Below are 26,576 nucleotides of genomic sequence, written 5' to 3'. Positions count from 1 at the left end.
TTTGGTGATGTCAAAAAAGTAAACACATCGGTTATTCAACATCTCTTTGAGCTCCAAAAAGCCTTTCTCACACAACATGGTTACTTCCTAAAAAAAAACCCTCTATTTAGTGTAATAGTATTGGATTCTTTTTAATTGACAAAATCCGCTTGTGGGATCCATTCAATTTATGCATAAAGTTAACATTGGCCTGATTGAAAATATTTCATTAGGTAATACCCCAAATGAGATAGTAGATGGTTTTCTGATTCTTTCACTGCAGCTGGCTTATCTCAAAAAGCTAAATATCCCATCGTCATGAGAGTAAAAGAATATCTACAGCAGAATACAACCTGTGATCTTGTCATTGGGGAAACCACTGGGTACCAGTGTTATTGCACAAATGCAATATTTTATTCATTCACAGGATATGGGAGACGCTGGTAAGACCAGCATTTATCAGTCATCCCTAGTTGCCCTTGAGAAGGTGGTGGTGAGCCATCCTTTTGAATACAACTGAGTTGCTCACTGGTTATTTCAAAGTGCAGTTAAGAATCAACCACATTGCTGTGGGTATGGAGTTATGTATGGGCCAGAGCAGATAACGGTGGCAGATTGTCTTCCCTAAAGGACATTACTAAATGAGATGGGTTTTTACAACAATCTAGTAGTTTCATGATCACCATTACTGACATTAGAATGTATTCCGGAATTTAATTAATTTGTTGAATTTAAACTCCCCAGTTGCCATGGCGGCATTTGAACTCATGTCTCCAGATTTTGAGTCCAAGCCTCAGAATTACTAGTCCAGTAACTTAACCATTATATCCCAGGAATGAAAGGCTTAACATATGAGGAACGTTTGAGGACTCTAGGTCTATACTCGATGGAGGGGAGATTAGAATGAAACTTACAGAATACCGAAAGACCTGGATAGAGTGGATGTGGGGAAGATGTTTCCATTAGTAGGAGAGACTAGGACCCGAGGGCACAGCCTCAGAGTAAAGGGAAGACCTTTTAGAACAGAGATGAGGAGCAATTTCTTTAGCCAGAGAGTGGTGAATCTATGGAATTCATTGCCACAGAAGGCTGTGGAGGCCAGGTCATTGAGTTTATTTAAGACCGAGATAGATAGGTTCTTGATTGGTAAGGGGATCAAAGGTTACGGGGAGAAGGCGAGAGAATGGGGTTGAGAAACTTATCAGCCATGATTAAATGGCGGAGCAGACTCGATGGGCCGAATGGCCTAATTTCTGCTCCTATGTCTTATGGTCTTATGAATGCTGGCAACTTGAAATATAAACAAAAATTGCTGGAAATACTCAGCAGCTCAGGCAGCATCTGTGGAGGGAGAAATCTGAGAGAGTGTTAATGTTTCAAGTCTGTGACCTTTCATCAGAACCCATTTTATTTGAGTACTTTTGTTTATTAGGCATAAAAATATTAGAGATAGGATAAAGACTATTTATCTGGGTGGGTAGTTGGAGGCAACAAGTCATGTTGTGAAACCTCCAGGAATACATCCAACCAGAGTTGGCTGCCACACCTCATGCACCTGATCCGCTGTGCATATTATTTTGCAACATGTGATTTCAGGAGACAGTGAGGCCATGTTGAAAGCATATGAAAGTCTCTTTAGCACAGATTATTTAAATTTAGGTAATGCACACCCACAGCATACTCCTTCCCTTCTAAAATGGAGACGATAGGACTTCTGGGACCAGGACTTGTCAGCTAGACTTCTTAAGGATAGGCTATTTAAATTACTAGTGGAAGTTCATTTTTGTTTGCAAGTACATTTTGCTGAATTCACTCCAAACATTAGTTGGTTTTACTGTGCAGTATGCCCTTTTCATTTCTTTTTTTTCCCCTTCTAATAGTTCATAATTCCTCCCAGTCTTGAGCACTGCAGCCTTTCAAATAGCAACATAAAACAGTAAGAATTAGCAATTCCTTTGTGGGTTCCAATAGCGCTGCCTGACTTAAATGTTGTAGATGAGTTCATGAGGAGACAATAAATACAGGTGCAATGAGGTGTTTGTCCATAACTGTCTCACACTGAAACAAAAGCAAAATACTGATACTGGAAATCTGAAATAAGAATAGAAAATGCTGGAAATACACAGCAGGTCAGGCAGCATCTGTGTACGCGAAATAGAGTTAACAGTTCAGGTCGATGACCTTTCATCAGAACCCAGAAAAAAAAACTGGTCACCTTGATAATGAATAGTAAGTATCATGGCCTACTATGTGGAAGGTGTCCTTTGATCTACATACAGTCGAATTTTACAAAATCATGATCCCAATGTGAGATCTCCACCATAAGGACCATATATTAGGCAATCCAGAAACACATTTCCCATGATTTTCCATCCATTATGGATGTAAGATTTCAGGCTAGGAGAAATTTTATCAAATCATGCTCCTGGTAACCTTGAATTGGGAGTCTATATCAAAAACTTGGGACAGAAAATCATGGCTAAACCTCCATATCAGGAACTTCATTTCATAAAATCAAACCTTTGGTGAAATCTTAAAATGTAGCACCCATGGTTGTGAACAGAGCTGGATTTACTGTTAGCAGCATGGTGTGGATTTGGGACCACAATAATTATTTCACACATATGATGGGCGGGGGGGGGGACGTGGGGTGGTGGGGTTGGCAGTGGAGGAGGAAAAGCAGCACAGGAGCTAAATTCGATAGCTGACGAAAACGGCACGAGAATCGCAATGCAGGATTAACCTGCATACTTACTCTTCTGTGTTGTACTTGTTTTATTAACAATATCAATTTTAGTTCACTACATGCCTGTTTTTATAGAATAAGAGTACAGTATAATATCACAATACAGTTTCACAGTAGGCAGGTCAATATTCTGCCACTTCACCCAGTTTTCAGTTATGTGCATTCATTTTGCATCAAATTAAATAGCTTGATTGTTGCACAAGTACAACATTTTAATTGGTCATATTAGTGCATGTCTGATGACATTATGAAGCATACGTATTACAAGGGATTAACAAAGGGATGTAGGAACAGAGGGATAAATCATTGCAAGTGGCAGGACAGGAGAAGGAAGCAGTTAATAAGGCATACAGAATCCTAGGGTGGAATTTTCTGCCCCCGCCAGCTGCTGGGATTGTCCGGCCCAGCCGAAAGTTATTAGACTTTTGGCTGGGATGCTGAATCTCCCGTGGTGGGTCCCACCGCAACGGGGACAGAAAATCCCGACCCTAGGCTTTATAAATAGAGGCATAGAGCATAAAAGCAAGGAAGTCAAGGTGAACCTTTAAAAGATATGTTTTTGGCTCAACCGGTGTACTGTGTCCAATTCTAGGCACCACAATTTAGGAAGGATGAGAAGACATTGGAGACAGTGCAGAAAAGATTTATAAAATTGGCTCCAGGGATGAGAAACTTCAGTTACGTGGATCTGGGACTGTACTCCTTAGAGAAGGGAAGGTTGAGAGGAGATTTGATAGAGGTGTTCAAAATCATGAGGGGTCTGGACAGAGTAGATAGGGAGAAACTGTTTCCATTGGTGGAGGGTTGAGAATCAGAGGACACTAATTTAAGGTAATTGCCTAAAGAACTGGAGGCGACATAAGGAAAAACTTATTTGTGCAGAGTGTGTGTTCAGTATCTGGAATGCACTGCCTGAGAGTGTGGTGGAGGTGGATTCAATCATGGCTTTCAAAAGGGAATTGTATAAGCACCTGAAGAGGAAACAATTACAGGGTTATGGGGGAAAAGGCAGAAGAGTGGGACGAATTGAGTTGCTTTTACGGACAGCCAGCACAGACACAACAGGCCAGAAGGCCTCCTCCTGCGCTGTAACCATTTATTTCACAAGCAAATAGTGATGAACTCAGCAAATGATTAAACAAGGCAAACTCCTGCACAATAATCCAACTGTACAAACAACCATTGTATTTAGTCACCAAATCAGCTGGTTTGTTTCCACAGTATAATTCGCTCAAAAAATGCAATGTATTGGAATTCCACTGAATATTTGTGGAATGCATCTTCCAAATTCCAGTCAAAATTTAAATTGATTTTTATTTAAAAGATAAAGTCACCCCTGGGAGATGCTGTACAGCAATAAATGGTTGATAATGGATGTCTACATTCCCGACCTAATACCATCACCACAAGGATCACAGTGGTTCAATACCATCCATCGCCACCTTCCCAGAGCAATTATGGATGGATCATAAATGCAAACTTTCCCATAGCCCATAAACAAATTAACAAAATAAAATTAGGTGCAATACTTGGAAGCAAAGTACAAAAAAACACATCTCGGTGTACAATATGATAGATTCGACTGTTTTCTGAATCACCTATGTCATCTCAGGCGTTCTTTCACTAAGTATCTTCTTCAAGAAGTATTCACCTGAATAAAAACAGAACAAGTTCTTTGTTAGGATTGTGTTTACTTAACTTTATTTGTATGTTTTTATTTTTCTCTTGCTCCTCTCCCCACCAGCTGAAGGGCCAGAGATGAGTTGTCCTAAAGGCCTCTGCCAATGTCACTAGGAGATGCTGGAGGCACTTCCACAGTTAGACTCCACTTGGATGCATGTCATGCTCAGTGCCAAATATCACTGCTGTAAGCAAGCCCTCATCCCAGTGCAGTGTGACTGTACATGCAAAATATGTGATAAATACAGCTTCATTTAGGGGTCAAATAGACCTATGTTGCGGAAATTACACTTACACATGGATACAATTACACACTTACATCAGTGTAGCTGCCTCCCATCTTTATTGAAAATGATAAATCTAGCACTAAATAAAGTGAAAATAAAGAATTGTCCATGTACCAAAATATTAAGAAAGGCATAGGACAGAAGATGTCCACTGTTCCCAAGGAGAGTCCTTTAATCTTCACTGTGCTTTCCATTGCATTACATTTTCCAGGCAGATGAGGTGGAAAACAGAATAAAATTCTACAGATAATGTTTAGAGGTATGATTTTAAAAATATTTTTTGATATGACTTCCATTTTATAAGCTGAACTCCATTTTGGGATGGGGTGGGGGAGGTGCACGAGGAGAGGTATTATTATAGTCATAATGGCACAGAAGGAGGCCACTCAACTCATCAAGTCTACGCAGGAAAAAACAAATTTCAGAAGCAGGATTCAAACTCTCGCCTCCAGGACAAAGCGTCTAAGGCTGCTCGGCCATCTTGACTGTAAATATTATTTAGAACACCAGGGCTTGAACCCTGGGTCTCATACATGTGAAGCATGTGCTCTATCACTGAGCTATATCCCCACTAGCTTAAAACTGCTAAAATTAAAGGAAATAAGGATCATCCGGGTGAGAAGCATCAAAATTGCAATAAAAGAGATGATGGTTTCCTATATTCAGAAGATGAATCATCTCTTCCTCTATAAAGGTAAATTCTTTCAGCAAGGCATTAATAGCAATTTAGGGGCTCAGTTCTAAAGCTGAATTTGAGACAATGAGTAATCTTACACAAACAGAAGCAATGGTTCTGTCCTTCACCTGGTATTTCGGGGAGCATGGTAGGGTGATGGGGGTTGGGGGAGGTGGAGAATACACACAAAATTTGAGGACTCAAGGCAGCACCTAAACACCAAACTGACTTCAGGACTGAAAAAGATCACGCTTGTCACCTCCTAAATTCAGAGTCATCTGGACTGTCCTGTTGTACTTTTTCTATCCATACAAGTATGAGGAAAGATTGATTACATGTTTTCATTTGTAATATTTATTTTTAATGGGAATTAATCCGGTGGTGGGGAAGGTTTGGCGAGGCAGGTATGCTGGTTCCACCAGATAAACATAAAGGTATTTCCCTTCTGGATCCAACAAACCTCACCTCCCTGTAGTTGCCAAGTATCCTGTGGCACAGGAAACCTGACCGTCCAGAGTTAGAATTAAAATGACATGTAAGAATGAGGCACAGAGTCTCATTATCATATTTAAATTACCAACCCGTCTCCTGGGAATTGGCTGGCTGCTCGTATTCCCCATCCTGCCTCTGTTAAAACCAGAAGTGGGAGGGCTGGAGGTGGGTTGATATATTTAACACTTTATTCTCGCACCTGACCCAAACCCAACCATTTTCGAGGTTTAAATTCCCCTCATTGAGTTATTTTGATAGTGGAGTGGAATAAAGTTTATATCATTTACCGGATCACCAGTTATACAAACAAAATATTCTGTGACTCAATACAGCAATATCTGAATTTTCAGCTAATTACCTTCAGCATGAAATGCATGAGACCACATCAGACTTATTAAAAATATTTTAAGTAAGTTTGCCTTATGTTGAGTTATTGGTGACAGAAGTGTACAGTTCTATTTAAATGCTAGCCCTTTACCTGCTTTGTACGAAGACCGCACCAGAGGTCCACTTGCTGTGTACAGGAATCCAAGCTCATTCCCCACATTTTCCCAGTATTTAAACTTCTCTGGAGTTATGTACTCTTTCACCTAAGGGAAGGGAATTAATGATGATTACAAAGAATCAGCATTCTAAAAGAAGCATGCTTAAAAGATGGACAAATATTTTGTTTAAAGACATTCAATGTTAATGAATTTGCTTATTACTGGATTTGTCTCTTGGAGGTGCAATAGGTATGGCAAGCAGAGGATTTTTGATGAACGAGTTGAAACCTTAAATAGCTCAGAAACTGCAGTTTTTATTATTGAGCACCTCATAACTTTATTCATGGAACTACATTCCCAGGTGCCATGACTTTTGCAATTCTTAGATGCTTACTAATCAATACTGGAGGCTTGGAAAGATTTATATTGGCCAGTTTTACAAGAAAATACCTAGACTGAAGTGTAACAGTATCTAAAAATCTCATTCACTTAAACAAAAAAATCAAGGATTTGGAGATGACACCATTTTCCTCACAAAATGGTTTCTGTAGCTGAAATGGAGAGAGAACTACTTGGCTACACATAATCGTTGACCGTCACCTACTTTATATGAATACCACACCGGGGATGTTACTTTGCTTAAAAGCAGAAATCTGACATTGGCTTTCTACTACGTTAGCAAAGTTTAGAGATGATATGGCATAACTTTATATTAAAAAAATGGACATTCATGTTGGAATTTCTTGTTTATTATCTACAGATAGCGCCTCAATAGCTTCTCCTTCTTGAACAAATTTAAGATTAGTTTTATAGGCCAGGATTTTCCAGCCATGCCGCAGCAGGCTCCTCTGTGGCAAACGCAGCGAGCCATTCAAATCTCTGTTGACTTCGGTGGGACCAGAAGATCCCGCCCCTAGTTGCAGAAAAATATACATAACAAAGGTTAAAGAAACATTTAAACTGTAAGCATTAAAAGGTGTCACTTCTAATGCAGAGGAGTTGCCCTTTGTTTTTAAGCTTTTTGGCAAAATCTTTGGCCCACACAATAGATCGGTAAGTATTAGTCAAGCAATTTAATTAAACAAAAGGGGATCAATAAAGATCTGAAAATATGGGTAAGTGACAGCAAAGACTTGTATAAATTGTTTGGTTTGTTTTAGTGGTAAACTAATACACAAATTACAAGTACGAATTAAAAATTTTGTTGAAAGCAAAATTCGATTGAAGAGTCATACAGACTCGAAACTTTAAATCTGTTTCTCTCTCCACAGATGCTGCCAGACCTGCTAAGATTTTCCAACATTTTATGTTTTTATTAAAAATTTTGTATTTTTTCATTTTTGAACTTGGGGTTGATTCCAGTATAGACTGATCAGATGAAATACCTTTTATATGCTGTCTGTAAGGGGTTTGTGTTTAAAATTAACATGGGCAGTCTCAACCACCATTTGTCAAACACTGATACACAACAGATGATGCTCCATAATTTGTCACTGCACTGCAACCTCAGGAATGGATGATATGCAAAATGAAGGGGTGGAGGAGAAACGTGTGCTTCGAAGGCTGGAGTTTAAGCATATTGCTGTGACTGAGTCAAGGGAGATTTTCTCTACACCTAGCCCCTAACCTGAGAGTTACTGATGCTAACAGTAAAAATCTTTAGTTATTCCACAGAACTGATTAGCACAAGAACTCATAAAATAAAACTATAAAAGGAAACAACTGTATTCCAAGCTGACAATAAGACTGCTTGTTTGAGCCCATAGAGATGGTCTTACAGTAACAAAAAATGATGCTCCAAATAGACTATTTTCTGAAAAGGAAGAATGTGCAGGGTTACAGGGAGAAGGCAAGAGAATGGCATTAAGGGAATTGCTCATTCGGAAAGTCGGTGCAGACATGATGGGCCGAATGGCCTCCTTCTGCGCTGTAACAATTCTGTGATTCTGCGAAGTGGGTCATGAGTGTTAATTGTATATCAAATTGTGTTTAATTATATGCAGGTGGAGGGCACTAATTGGGGTTTCGCTTGAGCAAACATAAAGAGACACCCACTGAAACTAGGGTGTAATTGAGTTAGGACAAGTATACGCGAATTGTTTCTTTGTGAGTAAATGTTAGACTGAGTAAGATTGGTTCCAGTACTATCTGTCACCAACTGTTTTCCTGGAATATAACAGTGTCAAAACAATTTATGGGAAAAATTTTCCCCCCATTGGTGGGGGCGGGGGGGTGGAGGGATTGGGGGAGTGCAGAAGTGGGCACGGGCAGGCGCACCTCTGATCGATGCCCACTATTGGGGGCGCGCCTCCATTTTACATGGGCATGCGTGCAAAAGAGCGCACTGATCTCCCTGAGGCTAACTGCTGCCTCAGGGAGATTGGCTCCAAATTAAAAAATGTTAAACAAATGATAGCAAGATTTCCCTGACACTGTCACATGAGTTGGGACATGTCCATCACTTTCACTGAAACATTTATTAAATATTTAAAAACCCTCATGAAACCTCATCCCGCCCATGGATGAGGTTTCATGCTTTTTCTTAAGCCCGCTAGGGCTCCCGGCCTGCCTGCCAACCCTAAGGTTGGATGGGCAGGTCCATTAATATGTTAATTACTTTTTAAATGGCCTCAATAGGCCGTTGACAGGTTGGTGGGCGCACAGCTGATTTGGCTGCGCCCCCACCGACCTGAAAATGGAAATGACGCAGGGTGATGTTGGGATTTCCACCTGACGTCATCCTGTGTCATTTTATGCGTCGGCGAGCAGGCCCCACCCCCGCTCGCCAACCAGAAGATCCGCCCCTATAAATCTCATCCCAGTGTGTGTAATATGCATGCTGGCAGATACAGCCCCGGATCTTCTTACCTTTAGATGTCGCTTTGTTGGCTGCATGTACTGTCCCAACGTTACACAATCCACACCAGCTTCTTGTAGTTCTGTGTGTCAGGAAGATATAATAAATCTCAATGTTTTTGGAATTTATTGTAGAGTAATAGTGGGGTCTGTGTCTATGGGTCTGTGTCTGGTTGTGTGTGTGTGTGTGTGACTTAATTGAATTAAAGGCAGCTGGTCTGAAGGCTATGATGCATTAGAAGATAAGCTAGGTTTGAAATGCTAAGTAGATAAACTAGGGGTAAAGGGAACATTTGCATTTTTAAATAAACCAGACTAAATTGGTTTCAAAGGAGGGATGAAATGTGTCACCTAGCCAGGAGATGTAACAAACGGTATGTTTGTTTTTCCCAAAGATTACTGGCAAAATTGGTACTTTAAGAGATTTTTATTATCAGAGAGTTAAAGTCCAAAAACAGAGTGAAACAATGGGAATTTGCATTCAAAGGGGAAAATATGTATAAAGGAGCAAAGACTGTGTGTAAGGGTAGGCATTCCAAGGTTGAACAAGTGTGAAACACATCCAACATCTAAGCTTCAAGTTGCTGCCGACAAAGAACTGAAGTTAAGAAAACCCACTTTGAATTGGATTGTTCAGGGTATTGTGTTTCTTTGCCTGGGTCTTTTAAAATCTGTGCGTCTTACTGTTGCCTTAACGAAAGTGTAACTGGGAGTTAGATTAATTAGGGAATTTAGAAGTTATCATAGTAGCAATGTAGTGGAGACAAAGTCCCACCTTCACATTGAGGATGCCCCCCATCGTGTTGTGTTGCATTACCACCGTGCTAAATGGGATAGATTTCACAGATCTAAGAAATCAACTGGGCATCCATGAGGCACTGTGGGCCATCAGCAGCAGCAGAATTGTACTCGAACACAATCTGTAACCTCATGGCCCAGCATATCCCCCACTCTACCATTATCATCAAGCCAGGGGGTCAACCCTGGTTCAATGAAGAGTGCAGGAGCAGCAAGTGATATACAAAGCTAAGCGATCTCACAACCAATGGATCAGATCTATGCTCTGCAGTCCTGCCACATCCAGTCGTGAATGGTGGATGACAATTAAACAACTCACTGGAGGAGGAGGCTCCACAAATATCCCCATCCTCAGTGATGGAGGTGCCCAGCACATCAGTGCAAAAGATAAGGCTGAAGGATTCGCAACAATCTTCAGCCAGAAGTGCCAAATGGATGATCCACCTTGGCCTCCTCCGAAGGTCCTCAGCATCACAGATGCCAGTCTTCAGCCAATTCGATTCACTCCACATGATATCAAGAAAAGGCTGAAGGCACTGGATACTGCAAAGGCTATGGGCCCTGACAATATTCCGGCAACAGTACTGAAGACTTGTGCTCCAGAACTTGCCGTGCCCCTAGCCAAGCTGTTCCTGTACAGGTAAAAAACTGGCATTTTCCCAGCCACGTGGAAAATTGCCCAGGTTATGTCCTGTACACAAAAAGCAGGACAAATCCAACCCAGCCAATTACCACCCCATCAGTCTACTCTCCATCATCAGTAAAGTCATGGAAGGGGTCATCAACAGTGCTATCAAGTGACACTTGCTTAGCAATAACCTGCTCACCGATGCCCAGTGTAGGTTCCACCAGGGCAACTCAGCTCCTGACCTCATTACAGCCTTGGTTCAAACATGGACAAAAGGGCTGAACTCCCGAGGTGAGAGTGACTGCCCTTGACATCAAGGCAGCATTTGACTGAGGGTGACATCAAGGAGCCTTAGCCAAACTGGAATCAATGGGAATCAGGAGGAAAACTCTCCGCTGGTTGGAGTCATACCTAGCACAAAGGAAAATGGCTGTGGTTGCTGGAGGTCAGTCATCTCAGCTCCAGGACATGATGGCAGGAGTTCCTCCGGTTGGTGTCCTCGGCCCAACCATCTTAAGCTGCTTCATCAATGACCTTCCTTTCATCGTAAAGTCAGAAGTGGGCATGTTCGCTGATGATTGTACAATGTTCAGCACCATTCGCAACTCCTCAGAAACAGTTCATGTCCAAATGCAGCAAGACCTGGACAATATCCAGACTTGAATAGTTAGGTACTTGTTTGACCAGTGCAGACTCAATGGGCCGAAGGGCCTTTTTCTGTGCTGCAGACCTCTCTATGACAAGTGGCAAGTAACATTCGTGCCACACAAGTGTCAGGCAATGACCATTTCCAACAAAAGAGAATCCAACCATTGCCCCCTGATGTTCAATGGCATTACAATCACTGAATCCCCCACTATCAACATCCTGGGGGGTTACCATTGATCAGAACTAAACTGGGCTAGCCATATAAATACTGTAGCTACAACAGCAGGTCAGAGGCTAGGAATCATGCGATGAATAACTCACCTCCTGACTCCCCAAAGCCTGTCCACCATCTACAAGGCACAAGTCAGGAGTGTGATGGAATACTCCCCACTTGCTTGGATGAGTGCAGCTCCCACAACACTCAAGAAGCTTGACACCATCCAGGACAAAGCAGCCCACTTGATTGGCACCACATCCACAAACATTCACTCCCTCCGCCACTGATGCACAATAGCAGCAATGTGTACCATCTACAAGATGCACTGCAGGAATTCACCAAGGCTCCTTCAACAGCACTTTCCAAACCCATGACCACTACCATCTAGAAGGACAAGGGCAGCAGATAGATGGGAACACCACCACCTGGAAGTTCCCCTCCAAGTCATTCACCATCCTGACTTGAAAATATATCCACCATTCCTTCACTGTTGCTGGGTCAAAATCCTGGAACTCCCTTCCTAACAGCACTGTGGGTGTACCTACACCACATGGGCTGCAGCAGTTCAAGAAGGCAGCTCACCACCACCTTCTCAAGGGCAATTAGGGATGGGCAATAAATGCTGGCCCAGCCAGCGAAGCCCACATCCCGTGAATGAATAAAAAAGATTGTAGATGTGTGTGTGTACTCAAAATCATTTCTTCTATTAATAAAGATTTAATTTAGTTTTGTAAGAAACCTATAAGACTTGGTCTTATTACTGCTGAATTGAAGGCATGCATGTCGAAATTTATACAAATTGCAAAACAGTTGTGGCAGTTGTTTCAAGTTTCCCTTTGGGATTTGAGCAGCTCAGCATTTACCATCGACTGTGCCATAACACTGCGAGGCAACATGATGAAAATGATCTCTGAACTCCTTAGGAGAGACCAATATTTTGTGCTGCTAATAACTCTGACTAGTGAAATCCTGTTTCATAGATGCAAGCAGCTATTAACGTCATCTTAATTTTTTGTTTCATTTATCAACTTATTTTTAAATTACTTGTTGCAGGATTTATTGCGTCAACCAGGCACAATTCCTGCTTAACCTGCAGGGTAAACGTTATTAAAGTGAGTGCGCTAATAATGGTTTGTTCTTCTGATTTTAAAACACTGACAGGTAAAATAGTTTTAAAATATACATTTAATGATTGGAAACTTCAGATCCTGACCTTAAGTCCATACTGAAGGAAATATTAAATAAAGAAATTAAAGACTTCTTAAAAGTTTCACACTGACATACCTGCAGATACACAGACACATACATGTGGGAGAGTTTAATGCTCATCTTGTTACTGCTGTGACCTACTTAAGGTAAGAATCTAAATCACAGGAAAGGTGCTTCAAAGTTAGATTCTGCAGTTTTAAAATCAATTTATGGTTGCTGAGCACCAGTTAGTTTTCATGTTGTTCATAAATGATAACATTATTAAATATTCACATCTTAAATGTCAGTTTAGTAAGTTGACAAAGTAGTTGAAAAATATTAAAATGAAAACAGAAAAGCATCACACTTTTCTTTAAAAAGTGTCTAGTTTGTTCTCCCTCACCTTTCAGAGTTGCATGCACCTGTTCATCAGTCTCGCCCAGTCCCAACATTATGGATGTTTTTGAAAGAAGACTAGGTTTCACCTGTTTTGCATGTTTTAATACACTCAGCGATTGATCAAACTTTGCCCGAGGGTCCCGAACAGTCCTAAAAGCAATCAATGAAAGTGTCAAAATCTAACACAGTCACAAATAAGGAGAAACTAAGATAGCCTTACATCTTCCCTGCTTCAAATATTTATTACATTTCCCCTTAAAGAAACAATACCCTGTCTTACGCATTCCCTGAATAAACATTCAATGCTCCAATAACCCTGTGTGTAAAGAAATTTTGACTGATCTCTCTTTACTCCCTTAGTGACAATTTTAAATTGATCACCCCATGCTACCAACTCGCCAACCAGAACACATCATCATTCCTTAATTACCACATCAAAACTCTCCATAACTTCAAAAAGCATTCTCTGCTCTCATAGAACAGTCTCAGTAACACAAAACTCTTTTCATATCTATAGCTTTCCTAAAGGAGGTCTAATGGTGCAGTGGATAGAGTTCCTGCCTCTGAGCCAGAAGCTCCGGGTTCAAGTCCCACCCCAGGACTTGATGACCAAACAGGGTGAACGTCAACTTGTAAATCCTTCCAACATAAGCCAATGGCAAGCGGTAAGAGCAGGAGAGACTCCTGGTCAGCTATGTTGCTGTCTCGAACATTGCAGTCTCGACCATTACTATCCATTGCTCGAGGCTACAACATGCATGTAAAAGTTGCCAGGAAAACTCAGATTCCTTGGGGGGGGTCTGGTTGTCAATTGGCTGGACGGCTGGTGTGGTTCAGGTCAGTGCCAACAGCACAGGGTTCGATTTTCCCCGTCCCAGCTGGGGTGAAGTCAGAAGCTGCCTCATTGTCCTACCTATGGTGGAGGTTGTGGTGATTTGGGTCAGACCCCCCTTTGGGCAGAGAACTCAAAAAGAAGTAGTTTTTCATACCTGCCATGATAAGAAAGTAGGGACAGTGATAGACCATTCAGCCCCTCAAGTCTGTTTCCACCATTCACTTAAACTATAGCTTCTAGGTACCTCAGCTATATTTATCAACCTTCATTCTATTTCCCTTAATATTATCTCAGTATTGAAAATTTCACAATCATTTAAGGGAGCAAGTCCCAGAATTCCACTAGTCTATTTGTATAAAATGTTGCCTGATTCACTCCTAAATGATCGAACTCTTAATTTTACTTTTATAGTTCCTTGTTCTGGATTCCTCCACCAGAGGAAACAGTTTCACTGTATCTACTCTCTAGGATCCCCTTATACTTGTGAAGATCTGTATTAGATATCCCTCGACTATTTAAACTCAGGGGAATAAAAAAAACAAATTTATACAACGTGTCCTAATAATTTAACCTACTAAGCCCTGTGAATCTATTGAATCCACTCCAAGGCCAAAATATCCTTCCTGACATGCAGTGTCCAGAAGAACTCCAGATGGGTCTAACCAAGGCTTTACACAACTAAAGTATCACTTCTTCACTTTTGAATCCAATCCCATTGTGATCAAGGCCAACATTTGATTAGACTTTTTAAAAATTACTTTCTGTGCTTGTGCCCTAGCTTTTATGTGTGTTTGTGTGTGTGTATCAGGACACCAAAATCCCTTTGCTCTTTCACAGCTCCTACTCTCTCAGGAAAAATTCTGATTTGTTTGTCTCAGATCCAAAGTGAATGGGCCCCCTACCACCCCATAATGAACTCCATCTGCCATAGACTGAATGAATGGAAAACCTTTGTCCTGTGGAAACTTCTTGTTTTCAGCTACATAATTTAATAGGCAGAATCTTGCCCTTGTCGGGCAGGCTCAATGGGGGCAGGAGATCGGGAAGCCGACCGCCGCCCATAATTGAGGCCGGAAGGCAATTTCACGCTGGTGAGCCAATTAAGTGGGGCGAGCACAAACTTCGCGCATGCGCGTGAGTGCGCACTTCATAATCTCCCTGAGGCACAGAGCTGCCTCAGGGAGATGAAGAGTTTAAAAAATATATAATAAAGAAAGGAAAAATGTTATAAAACATGTCCCCTCCTGTGACTCTGTCACATAAGCAGGGACGTGTCATTAATTAAATTTTAAATTTATTTTATTTTTATTTGTTTCAGAAAACCTCATCCCACCTGTGGATGAGGTTTCCTAAAAGGTGCAAAGGCCGCTTGGCCTTTATGCCTGCCCGCCAACCGTATTGATCCTTTAATGGCCTTAACAGGCCTTTTAATTGTCGGCAGACGCGTTCCCTATTCCAGAGTGCGCCCGCTGAACGAAATATCGCGCGACTGCGCCTTGACGTCGGGACACTCGGCCGACATCAATGCGCATCATTTTACGCTCGAGCAGGTCGGGCTCGCGCCTGCCCACTGAGCTAAACATTTTGCCCAATGTGTCTTCTAAATTTGTCATTTGCAAACTTGAATATACCGCTCTCCATTCCTACATCTGATTTTGAATGTATACGATAAAACTTTGAGGCCCCAGCGTAGATCCCTGGGGTACACCATTTGTCAGATCCTGCCAATAGTGTGTGTTCATGGTAGATTTATCTATGGTTTTAATGTCCTTTCCATAATGGGAGATTCAAAACTGCACACAATACTCTGTCTTCTTGTGTCTTTTACACTGTTCTGCTGTTTCCATCAAAAGAGTGATCAGTTTATTATCACAGTTCTCCCCCATTAAAATGAACGACGATCACAAATTTGCTGAAGGAATGCTGCTCTGAATGCCACTGGATCTTAGGCTGTATATGAATGGTGTTGGTTGGCTTTCTAACTTGAGTTAATACTGCCATGATTTAAATAATTAAAATAAAGGTGTGATTACTTGAAGCATCTACCATGACTACCAACATATAGGTGCCTTTGATTTCTTTCCATTCCGTGATAAATGTAAAATAATTCATATGGTACCAAGAAACCAATAGGATTAGCTACACAATATGATGATCACAAAACATCAGTAATGATTTTTCCATTTAAGCTGAAAATTGTTTCAACTGAAATCTCATTTTTCTAGGATTCCTTTAAATTAAGACTCTTTATTTGGTGACAGATAACAGGGAGAAGGAAAAGGCTTGCCTTTAGGTTGGTTAAGGAATAGGACAAAAATGCTATTCAAAATTTAATTCGCCTAAAAACAAAGGAGCAATGAATGTTTGCCTGGTGTCCTTAATCTTTGTGTGTGGAATCAACAAACTGCAGATAGAAACTACAGATCATGTTGAGATCTCTCAGTTGATTAAGGTATTGGAACTGGCAGTGAAGTCTGTCCTGTTCATTTGTTTTCCAACTACCAGGTAGGGCTAGATGCATGGCCGTGGGAAGCCACACAAGGAGAAGGTAAAATGTATAAAATGAATGGGTGATGGAGGTGGTAGAACTAGTTTGATCAAATAATTTACAACTAACATGCACACATTCATACCTCTGCAGTTCCCGGACAGTCTCCACATTGTGTGCGTATACGTCAAGTCCAGAGGCTGCGACTGTTTCAACAGCTTTTAGGTCACCTCTGAAGTCAGGGGTCAGGCATTCCACTATAATTTTAGAATGTCTACAAAGGCAAATGCAAGGTTATATGGTCTAAACGATCCGCAAATTACAGCAATGAAAATCTAGTAAGTATAAACCGCTTTACAAACACCAAACTCCCTTAAAAACTGAAAGATCAAATATATTTTCATGTAGTGTACATCTATTACTAAAGAAACAATGTACAGATAAATATTTTAGAATGTGGCCAAATTCACCAAACTTGAAAATCAAATGTGATCATGAAAGCAAAGGGTCAATTTCCTGACAGAAAGATTTTGCTACAACTGTTCCATTGTTTTTACATTAATCGCTTGAACCTTAAAAGTGTTTTTTCTAGTACTAGGCTGTGGAAGTTATCTTAAGGAGCAAGAATTACAAATAAATTAAATGACTTCACCTTCCTTTTAAGTGTGATACCGTCGCTGCTAAGTGTTTTGCTCCACCATCTGGAAGATCTGTGGAAAAGTGGAAAGTCACACGACAACAGTAATGTTTCTACACAACAATCCTACTTTTATTGTATTAACATATTCTAAGTGTAATTAAACAATAACAAAATAAAAAGGCAATCTAAAATTCCACAAATTTCTGTCATTGCTCTTTCCATCGTCAGAGCATCAAAGAGACAACACTTACACAGATGCCCTGTGACAAGAAGAATTGGGCAGAACCTCATTTAGATATTCAAATTTCTCAATTTCAAAAAGAGTAATACAGCAAGATTTTAATTAAACAATTTCAAAATCATTAACTATTTTTACACAATTCATGATAGATTTAAGAGACCAGATTTATTGATCCACATTTTTGAAATCTGGAGAAAATCCAGATGGAGAAAAAACCCACAGGAACCTGCACCACAATGACATGTTTAATATCTACCAAGTGTAATTTCCACAGCACAGTCTATTTCTATTTAATATATTAGGCAATGCCCTGTCACATTGCTCACAGCAAGTGTGAGGCTACAGCATGGAGGCTGGGTGCTGGGCACTGTCTGAAAGATTTGATGAGTCAAAACAACTTCACATGCAGCAAACATACCAGACTCCTGTTTGTCCTGGTGCTGCTGGGACTTTACGGACTCATCATTGGCTCTGCTAATGGCATTTACTTCCCAGGTTAGATCCGGATATTCAGCCTGTACTACAGGCTGTCATAGTGCAGAAGTTGGTATCTCACAGGGATGTACAACAAGAAACTATGACTCCACTTTATATTTTTGGTTTTGCAATGTTATAATAGGAATGCCACACAAAAAAATCATTACATATCAATAGATTTGTGTTTTGAAAATGTTATTTGATTTTTTTGGTGTGAAATCAAAGAAGTTATTATTAGAGTATTTACATAACAGGAGAAATTCTTTAGAACAAAAGGTTTAAAACCAGGTTACAATAAATCCTCTACTTTTGATGCTGGGAGGTTTGGCATTTTCCTCCCCCAAAAATTTTGAAGAGCTTGATGATTAAAATAAAACAGGTATAAGATGAAAAGGGAGGGGTAGTTGTGAGTAAAATGCAAATAGCAGCTTTTATTTTCATTCTTGGGTTGTTGGTGTTGCCAGAGAGGCCAGCATTTATTGTATTTGTTGTCCATCTAAGTTGACGTCAAGAGAGTGGTGATGAGCTTTTTGCTGAAGCCACAACAGCCTCTGTAGCGAACGTACTCTGCAGCATTGTTAGGGAGGGAGTTCTAGGATTTTGACCCAGTGACAATGAAGGAACGGTGATATGGTTTCAAATCAGGATAGTGGGTAAGTTGAGAGTGGTGGGAAGGAGTCTGGAGGGGGTGGGGGTGCTTGCAGGTGGTGGTGTTTCCTTCCACCTGCTGCCCTCCTAGGTGCTGGTGTTCATAGGTTTGGAAGATGCTGCTGCAGTGCATCCTGTAGATAGTACACACTGCTGCCATGGTTCGTAGATGCTGAAGTGGGTGGATGTGTGGAACAAACATGAAGTATATGGAAGACAGAGAGGAAGCATGAACAGTGGTATAAGAGAACACTAAATTGAGGCCATTGCAAAGGCCAGGGAGGGAGCTAGATAAGAAAGTTCAAGCCATGCCTGGGACCTAACATTAAAACAGCGATGAAGTTGAAACCAAGACTTCAAATTCCTGAATCTTTGTTAGGGTCTTAGTTGAATATTTTCCCACAATTTGATCTACAAATTAAAATGGTATTTATAACAATTACATCCATGCAAAGGATGTAACAATCATTTCAACACAGCTCACCATCTCTGTCCACAGAGGTCAATACAACATAGTCAAGATTCCACTCTGCTATTGCATTTGCCGTGTTGATTGGTTCATCTGGATCTAATGGTGGGGGTTTTCGGCTGGTTTTTACTGAACAGAACCTGCAGCCTCTTGTGCAGGTGTCACCCATTAACTAAAAGAACACAAAGGTACAAATAAACTTTGGAGAAAATCTGGTAACTTGCAACTTTTATTAATGTAATCCTTCCATTTTAAAAAATATCAAAATGGCATTTAAAAATATATAACCACATTTATTTGCTGAACACATAAAAACATTTCATGCATTCACAAGATAGTTCAAATATGTTTTCCCAAGAAACTTCCAGAACTGTAATTCTGTATTTAGTCCCAAATGAAACACACTCCCCTCTCGCCATCCCTCTCCCGAGCCCTTGCTCCTAGCAAGCGGGGGAGGAGGCGGCGAGCAGGAGTGTTGGAGAGGGTACCTGCCAGTGAGAGGGGTAGTGAGCTGGAGATAGTTGAAAGAGTTAAGTTATTAATAGTTAAGTTATTAAGAGTTGGTAGGAGGATTTATGGGCCAGTTAATACCAGTCATCTAGTCATTCTGCTGCAACTGATTTTGTAGAATGAGTATTGCTGAAAAAAGAGACATGCTATCAAAGCTTTTTGTCTTGCGCTCATCAGGACAAATTCACAAGAATACCAAATCTCAAAATGAACAACAATTTATGTTGCACGAGAAGTGGGTGCTGATTGGTTGGCCAGTGGACTCTTATTGGTAGAGGCGTTACCATGGAGAATGCATTAGGGAACAGTTAACTGCTAAGCTTTTATTTAAATTCAATCCAGGCAGGTCGACTCTGATTGGTCAAGGCACTGCCATGGGGAAATGTATCAGGGAATGGCTGTTCCCCAAGCTTTTATTTGGATGAAAAAGCTGCAATGCGTGGAAATGTTCTTTCTGTTTGCAAAGGACAGGGCCCTGTGTGTGAATATATGTAGCTTTTAGCACATGTAAGTGAGCCACACCGCAGGCCTGACTGATAATCTTAAATTGGTTGTTAGTGAAATTCTTAGCACAATCAGGATTGTTTCGTAAGTGTTATCAAATCTGGAATCACACCTAATGTTAGACACCATATTCTGAGTTTTGCAAGCACAGGCTGGTTGACTATGGTCAATACTTTACCTGTTGTGAACAGCCAAAGGAACGTGCTGTTTGGTACATCTGACCTACAAACTTGACATCACACTGGCACTGAAATTTATATACCACATTACTCATTTGTGTGGCAGGCAGACAATTTTTTGGCTTGATTTTGGCATCCTTTTAGGAGGGATTACTACTCGTGTTGCTACTGCACAGTAGTAACATGAAACAGCTAGCTTCACCTGTTGCTCAAATTTTTGAGACACCTTACCCTTCCAGCGTAATCTGAGGTAGACTGGGCACTTATCAGGACCGAGAGTGGTGGCCTTAGGCCCATTCATGAGTTTGCGCGATATACGGAGAGCATCGATCTGATCGGGGTAGCCATTATCCTGCAGGTTAGCTTGAATGCACATTACTTCGGCATTAAGCTTGCACGTGAGCAAATGGCTCAGGCCCTATTTATAATCCTGCTGGAAACTAACTAATCTTGCTGGAAACTGCATGTGTGTGGATCTTGGGAGAGGGCAGCATCAGACTCAGCTGCGTTGATGTCGAGGTTGAGCAACCTGGCCTCACAATCTCGTCTCCAAAATGGATGAGGCACTGCGGTTTATGCTGCACTATGAAACTATTAGTTAGCTCTACCTGATGAAGTGAAATTATATCTTAAGCAGACAGGAAAAGAAAAAGAGACAGATAGAAGCTTGCCACCACCTTTCAATAATAATCTTTTCAGAATTTTAACAATGTGGTCTCTATACAGAAACTTTAGGCACCTTAAAATAAAATTGCTGAAAATAGGACCCAAGACTGAAGTTCGAGGCTTATTAGAGATTAACAAAAGGGAGGGAGAAAATGAGGATAATTGAGCATGTTAGCGCACAATTGCAGTGTTCCACTAGAATGCCTATGCTGCATTCTTTAATTAAATGTGGCAACTTCATTTCTTTAGTAATCATGTAAATCATGTTTGTATTTATGCTTGGAGTAATGTATCTATCTAATGTTGAGATTGTAATATGCATTTCCAGTAGTTAAAGCAGTCTGAAAACTACCACGGTGAAATGTTAAATTCCCAACAAAGACACGAGAATTGTAAACTTGACTGGTATTTTCACATATGTTTTCACAGCTTCTTCCACTTTGCCTAGGAGAGAGCAAGGAATCTTCTATTGCTACCCAATTATGGTGCCTTTGGAAATTCGCCAAGCAGCACTGGGTATCAATGAGGTGTCCTAATGGAGGACAGTGTGGAAGTGTGGTGCTACATGGGAAAGTTTGGAGGAAGGAATGGGGAAAACAATGATCTAATTTCAGTAAGCGTTTCAGAGCTGCCACAATTTTTAAGAACTGCTTACACATCTTACCATAATGGTGGCTGTAGCAGTGCCTTTTTCCCCTCCTCCCCAGCATTCTCCAATATTTGGGCATCTTGCCTCTTCACATACCTAAGAAACAAAAATCTCACCTAATAAACATGTACTTAGCATTCACTTATGAATCAACATCCAATGAGCAATTATGGACTCTCATTCAGATTGCCTAGATTTAAAACACAGCCTGCAATTTTTTTTTAAGATAAACAAACTCTGGGATTCACTGGTTGGATTGAATCAGTGACAAAATTGAAACGTGCGCAACCTTGAAAGGTGCACTTCCTGTAGGCAAATACATGGTGGCACCCTGGGCCCAGACCATGCTTTGCTCATGACTGAAAGGCAATTGAATGAGTGTGAATGTTGGGGGAAAAGGGTTTACCGATAGGCCTTCTCATGTGAGGACTCCTTATATTTGGTCCAAAAGTAAAATAACTCCAAAAAAAATTAAGCAATTCACACAATGAGGCAAGCTATGCCTTTATAATTACTATGGCTGCATTTTGATGTTAACTGGTGAAATCGAAAGGTTTGGGAAATAACATTTACTGTCAACTTCTCTGAGGTTGCATATTTTGCCTTTTGATCAAAATGTCTTGGTTTAATAATTGCCTCTTTTGGTTGCAATAAATTGGGTTGTTTCCCCAAGAAAACTCTTGATGGACTCCAGTACATGACTGACTAACTCAATATCAAGTGTTAGCTACCGTCACTTGATTTGGGACATTCAGAGGTTGTGAAAGGTACTATATAAATACAAGTCTTAAAGTTACTCAAGCTAAAATCAGCAATAAACAAAAAAGGCACAATAGGCTGGAATGCTATACAAACTGTGCTACCATGTAACAGGATTCAGATCCAATCTCCCGGTCTGCTGATCTCCTGACTCATACATTTTTTGTAGGAAACCCAGACTGGAGATCAGGTGTTTCCCCAATGAAAGAAAGAGGTCAGAGAGACGATCATCCAGTGATTGGTATCATTTACCCTCCCCCTGCTGAGTGGTATTAGCAGATGTCTAAGTAGATTCCACTCTTTATTGATTAGGTGTAAGGAGCGGGGGATTGGAAGAGGGAAGATAAGCATGAAAAATTATAGCGGGTGAAAAGAATTCAAAGAGTAGGAAGGTACCAGGCTTAATTCCCAAAATGAAGCAGCAGCAGAGGTATCCAATTGGTGGGGCAGGAATCATCCATATACTCTGCTTCCAGTTGCAATATGGTGACTGGTCGTGGAAATGTGTCTGTGGCAGTTTTAGGCATAGGCAGGAAAAAAGTTGGTCATTATGGCCCCAATGGATGAACTAGTTGTTTACGCTCAAACATGAAGACTAACGGCCAGCTCAACATAACTGAGGACTGCCTCCACTAACAGAATTGCGCTCCATACATGTCAATTACCTTCAGATCACAAAGGCAGAAATTGGGGAAGAGTCTAGACGAGGGGAACTACCAGTGACATCCAATGGCCTACAATTCATACTGCATAAGCTTTTATATTTCATTTTGTAAATAATGGTGCCTTTTTAACTAAAATGTTCTTTACTTTAAAAAAATGGCTGCCTGAAAGACTCTCAGCAAGTACTCACAGTGTGCAGATTCAAATTCCGAAGTGTATTCTTCAATTTATTATAATTTTTTCCAAGAGGAATCTCTGTCTTCAACCATGGAGGTAATCTTAGTCTAAAAATTTAAAGTATATTGTAAATATATATCATTGCACAAGTTTCTTCCTCTTTAAGACTGAGCTCTCCAAGAGGACCATATGGTGGTGCTCCGACATCACTGTGACAGAGGCAGATGTGGGCTAATGTGTAACCTAGAGCAGCAGTTTTGTCCAGCATATGGTCCGTGGGCCATGGTCCAGCCCACCAAATCTCTGCATCCGGCTCATGGACTCACTGTTCAAAATGTGGGCAAGTTCAATGAAAGATCTTCAGGGAGCTGGTCCTCCAGTCACAGGCTGCTTCTCTCCTGCATTTGCTGCTGACGTGAGCCTATCAGCAGCAAATTCAGGAGAGAAACAGTATCTGATGGAGCAGTAGTGTGAAGGTGAGTGGTTTCTTTATCACAGCGCATGCTCTTTCTGCCTTTGGTTGTGCTCTCTCTTGCCCTACCGTGCAGGTGCCGCCCCCCGCTCGACTCCTTGAGTGAGAAAAAAATCAAAATGTGGCCCCTCACGCGAAAAGGTTGGACAACCCTGGTCTGGAGCTTTTCCACTGAGAGGTTGAAAATATCAATGGAAAGCCATACTGCATCAGTTGTACACACTCCCTGCATCCAATCATAAGGCAACACAGACAGATGTTCGAGAACAGTTTGCTTGTTCCCCCATCATGTTTTGGTTACACAGTCTAAGAGAAGAAAAAGCAAAAGAAAAAAATTTGGGAAGGTTCTGTTTGGTCAAACTATTCACTGGATCTTTTAGGAGAAAATATTAACCAAATAATGTTTTTCAATAGTCAGCTCCCTGCTGTCTCAGATATGCTCCGATTAGACCTCCCCGCCTGCTTGGCTGCTTCACAAATGTCACTGATGAAGATTATCCCTGTGCTTTCCAGAGCAACAGCACAAGAAACAGGGAAAGCCTACAAATTTAGATGGTCTGAGTGAATCTGGACCCGTTCAAACTAGGTAAACCATATTACTGGCTGGGGAATGCAATCAGGAGCTGGAACTCTGGGCAATTTCCCCCTTCTTTGTTTAGAGTTACACAAAGTACAGTTAAAATGTGGTAGTTCACATAGTGCAATAGAGATCAATTTGGTTAAATATAGCACATGGAAATCTAGGATGCCACACTCCACTCACACTGCAGCTTGCATTACATTAAACATTCCTTGATACATGCAACCCTTGGAATCTTACATGGACGCCAGCCCTTGTTGTACTATGGTGGGAGGACCCTAAACTGTGGCCTTTCCCCAATCAGCCTTTGCAGTAGCTGCCCCAAGCTTCAGTGCATCCCTCAACACACAGTCCTCAACTTGGAACATACCAGCCTGCAACTTTCAGGTCATGGACAGTTCATTGTACTAAATATGTTTCAGGCAACCAAAGAGGGTCTTTCATAGAGTTGATGGCCTTCCAGCAGCAGTTGATGTTTGTATCATTGTACAGTCCACTGAGTGCACAGAATCCTGTAATAAGGAGCTGCTCAGGATGAACCTCAACAAAATCCATTGCATCTCTTTCCAGACATTCTTTGTGAACACACAATACAGCAGAGGAGCAGCTGTCTGTACTTCTGTTCAATTCTTGTACCTCCATCAGTAAAAATGTCCACTTTTAGATCTTGATTAGTGGTGTCCTACCAGGGTCTGTGCCTGGACCTCAACTATTCATTGTATTCATTAGTGATTTAGGTAAAGTTAATAGGGAGCCATATATCCAAGTTTGCAAATAAAAAAAAGATTTGTGGTATAGTGGGTACTGTAGTTGGGTGCATAAAATTCCAGAGAGATCTTTTGAGTGGGTGGGCAAAATTGTTGCGGATGGATTTCCACGCTGTTAGATTTGATGTAATCTATTTTTACAAAATAAAGATAGATCTGAGTATTATTTAAATGGTGAAACACTTTCCGATATTGGAACAGTGACTACACTTCAAAAATACTTTATTGTAAAGTGTTTTGCAATGTCCTGAAGTCATAAAGGCGCTATATAAATACAAATCTCTCGTTTGGAAACAGCAGAGGTCAAAGAGATTTAGGAGTCCGAATACACAAAATGTAATACTGAGGTACAAATAATAATCAAAAAGGCGAATGAAATATTAGCCTTTATAATTAGAGGATAATTAAGTTTTGTTACAGCTATACAAAGGTACATCTGGAGTAATGTATCCAGTTCTGGTAACCACACCTTCGATAGCGTATACTGGCCTTGGAAGGAGTGCAGCACAGATTCACCAAAGTGTTACCAGGGCTCAAAGGATTAGATTATGATGAGTAATTACATAAACTGGGCTTGTATTCCCTGGAATGTTGACGATTAAAGGGTGATTTCACAGAATCGATACAGCACAGGAGCAGGCCATTCAGCCCATCGTGTCTGCACCGGCTCTCCGAATGAGGAATTCACTTACAGCCATTCCTCCGCCTTCGCCACATAACCCTGCACATTCTTTCTTTTCAAATAACAATCTAATTCCATTTTGAATGCTTCAACTGATCATGCCTCCATCATACGCACAGGCAGTGCATGCCAAGCCCTAACCTCTCGCTGTGTGAAAAGATTTTCCTCATGTCACTTTTGCCAATCACTTTCAATCTGTGCCCTCTGGTTCTCGGTCAATCTGCCATTGGGAACGGTTTCTCCCTATCTACTCTATCCAGACCCCACATGATTTTGAGCACTCTTATCAAATCTTCTCTCAACCTTATCTTCTCCAAGGAAAACAGTCCCTTTTTCTCCAATCTACCTTCACAACAGAAGTTCCTCATCTCTGGGACCATTCTTGTCAGTCTTTTCTGCACTCTCTCCAATGCCTTCATATCTTTCCTCAAGTGCGGTGCCCAGAACCGGGCACAATACTCCAGCAGAGGCAGAATCACAGATTGTTACAGTGTAGAAGGAGGCCATTCAGCCCATCGTGTCTGCACCCGCTCTCTGAGCATTTTAACTTAATGCCAATCTCCTGCCTTTTCCCTGTAACCCTGCACATTGTTTCTATTTAAATAATCATCCAATGCCCTCTTGAATGCCTCAATTGAACCTGCCTCCTCCACACTTCCAGGCAGTGCATTCCAAACCTAACTGCTCGTGAGAAAAAGTTTTTCTCACCTCGCATTTGCTTCTTTTGCAAAACACTTTAAAACTGTGCCCTCTGGTTCTCAATCCATTTACGAACGGGAGCAGTTTCTCCCTATCTACTCTGTCCAGACCCCTCATGATTTCAAAAACTTCTATCATGTCTCTTCTTAACCCTCCTCTCCAGGAAAACAGTCCCAACTTCTCCAATCTTTCCTCATAACTGAAGTGTCTCATCCATGGAACCATTCTCGTAAACCTCTTCTGCACTCTCTCCAATGCATTCACATCCTTCCTGTAGTGTGGCACCCAGAACTGTGCACAATACTCCAGCTGAGGTCTAACCAGTATCCTATATAAGTTCATCATAACTTCCCAGCTCTTGTACTCTATGCCCCTTTTAATGAGGCCTAGAA

The 26,576-nt window shown here is 41.1% G+C and overlaps 1 protein-coding gene across 1 annotated transcript in view; it reads right to left on the bottom strand.

Moving 5' to 3' along the window:
• Positions 1–2,736: 2,736 nt before the first annotated feature.
• The window catches only part of lias (lipoic acid synthetase), a 35,638-nt gene continuing 11,798 nt past the window's right edge, over positions 2,737–26,576 (bottom strand). Inside the window, exons 3-11 of the mRNA XM_078546456.1 lie at positions 22,998–23,091; positions 21,401–21,481; positions 18,893–19,049; positions 17,055–17,112; positions 16,548–16,676; positions 13,084–13,229; positions 9,214–9,284; positions 6,339–6,450; positions 2,737–4,376 (exon numbers count right to left, since the gene is read on the bottom strand). Of these exons, the coding sequence (XP_078402582.1) occupies positions 4,324–4,376; positions 6,339–6,450; positions 9,214–9,284; positions 13,084–13,229; positions 16,548–16,676; positions 17,055–17,112; positions 18,893–19,049; positions 21,401–21,481; positions 22,998–23,091 (901 nt within the window). The 3' untranslated portion in view covers positions 2,737–4,323. The remainder of the gene's footprint in view (positions 4,377–6,338; positions 6,451–9,213; positions 9,285–13,083; positions 13,230–16,547; positions 16,677–17,054; positions 17,113–18,892; positions 19,050–21,400; positions 21,482–22,997; positions 23,092–26,576) is intronic.

This window comes from Cetorhinus maximus, chromosome 1, assembly GCF_964194155.1.
Source record: "Cetorhinus maximus chromosome 1, sCetMax3.hap1.1, whole genome shotgun sequence".
NCBI lineage: Eukaryota > Metazoa > Chordata > Chondrichthyes > Lamniformes > Cetorhinidae > Cetorhinus > Cetorhinus maximus.
The sequence above is the reverse complement of the archived record's forward strand: the minus strand, read 5'-3'. Positions and strand labels throughout refer to the sequence as shown.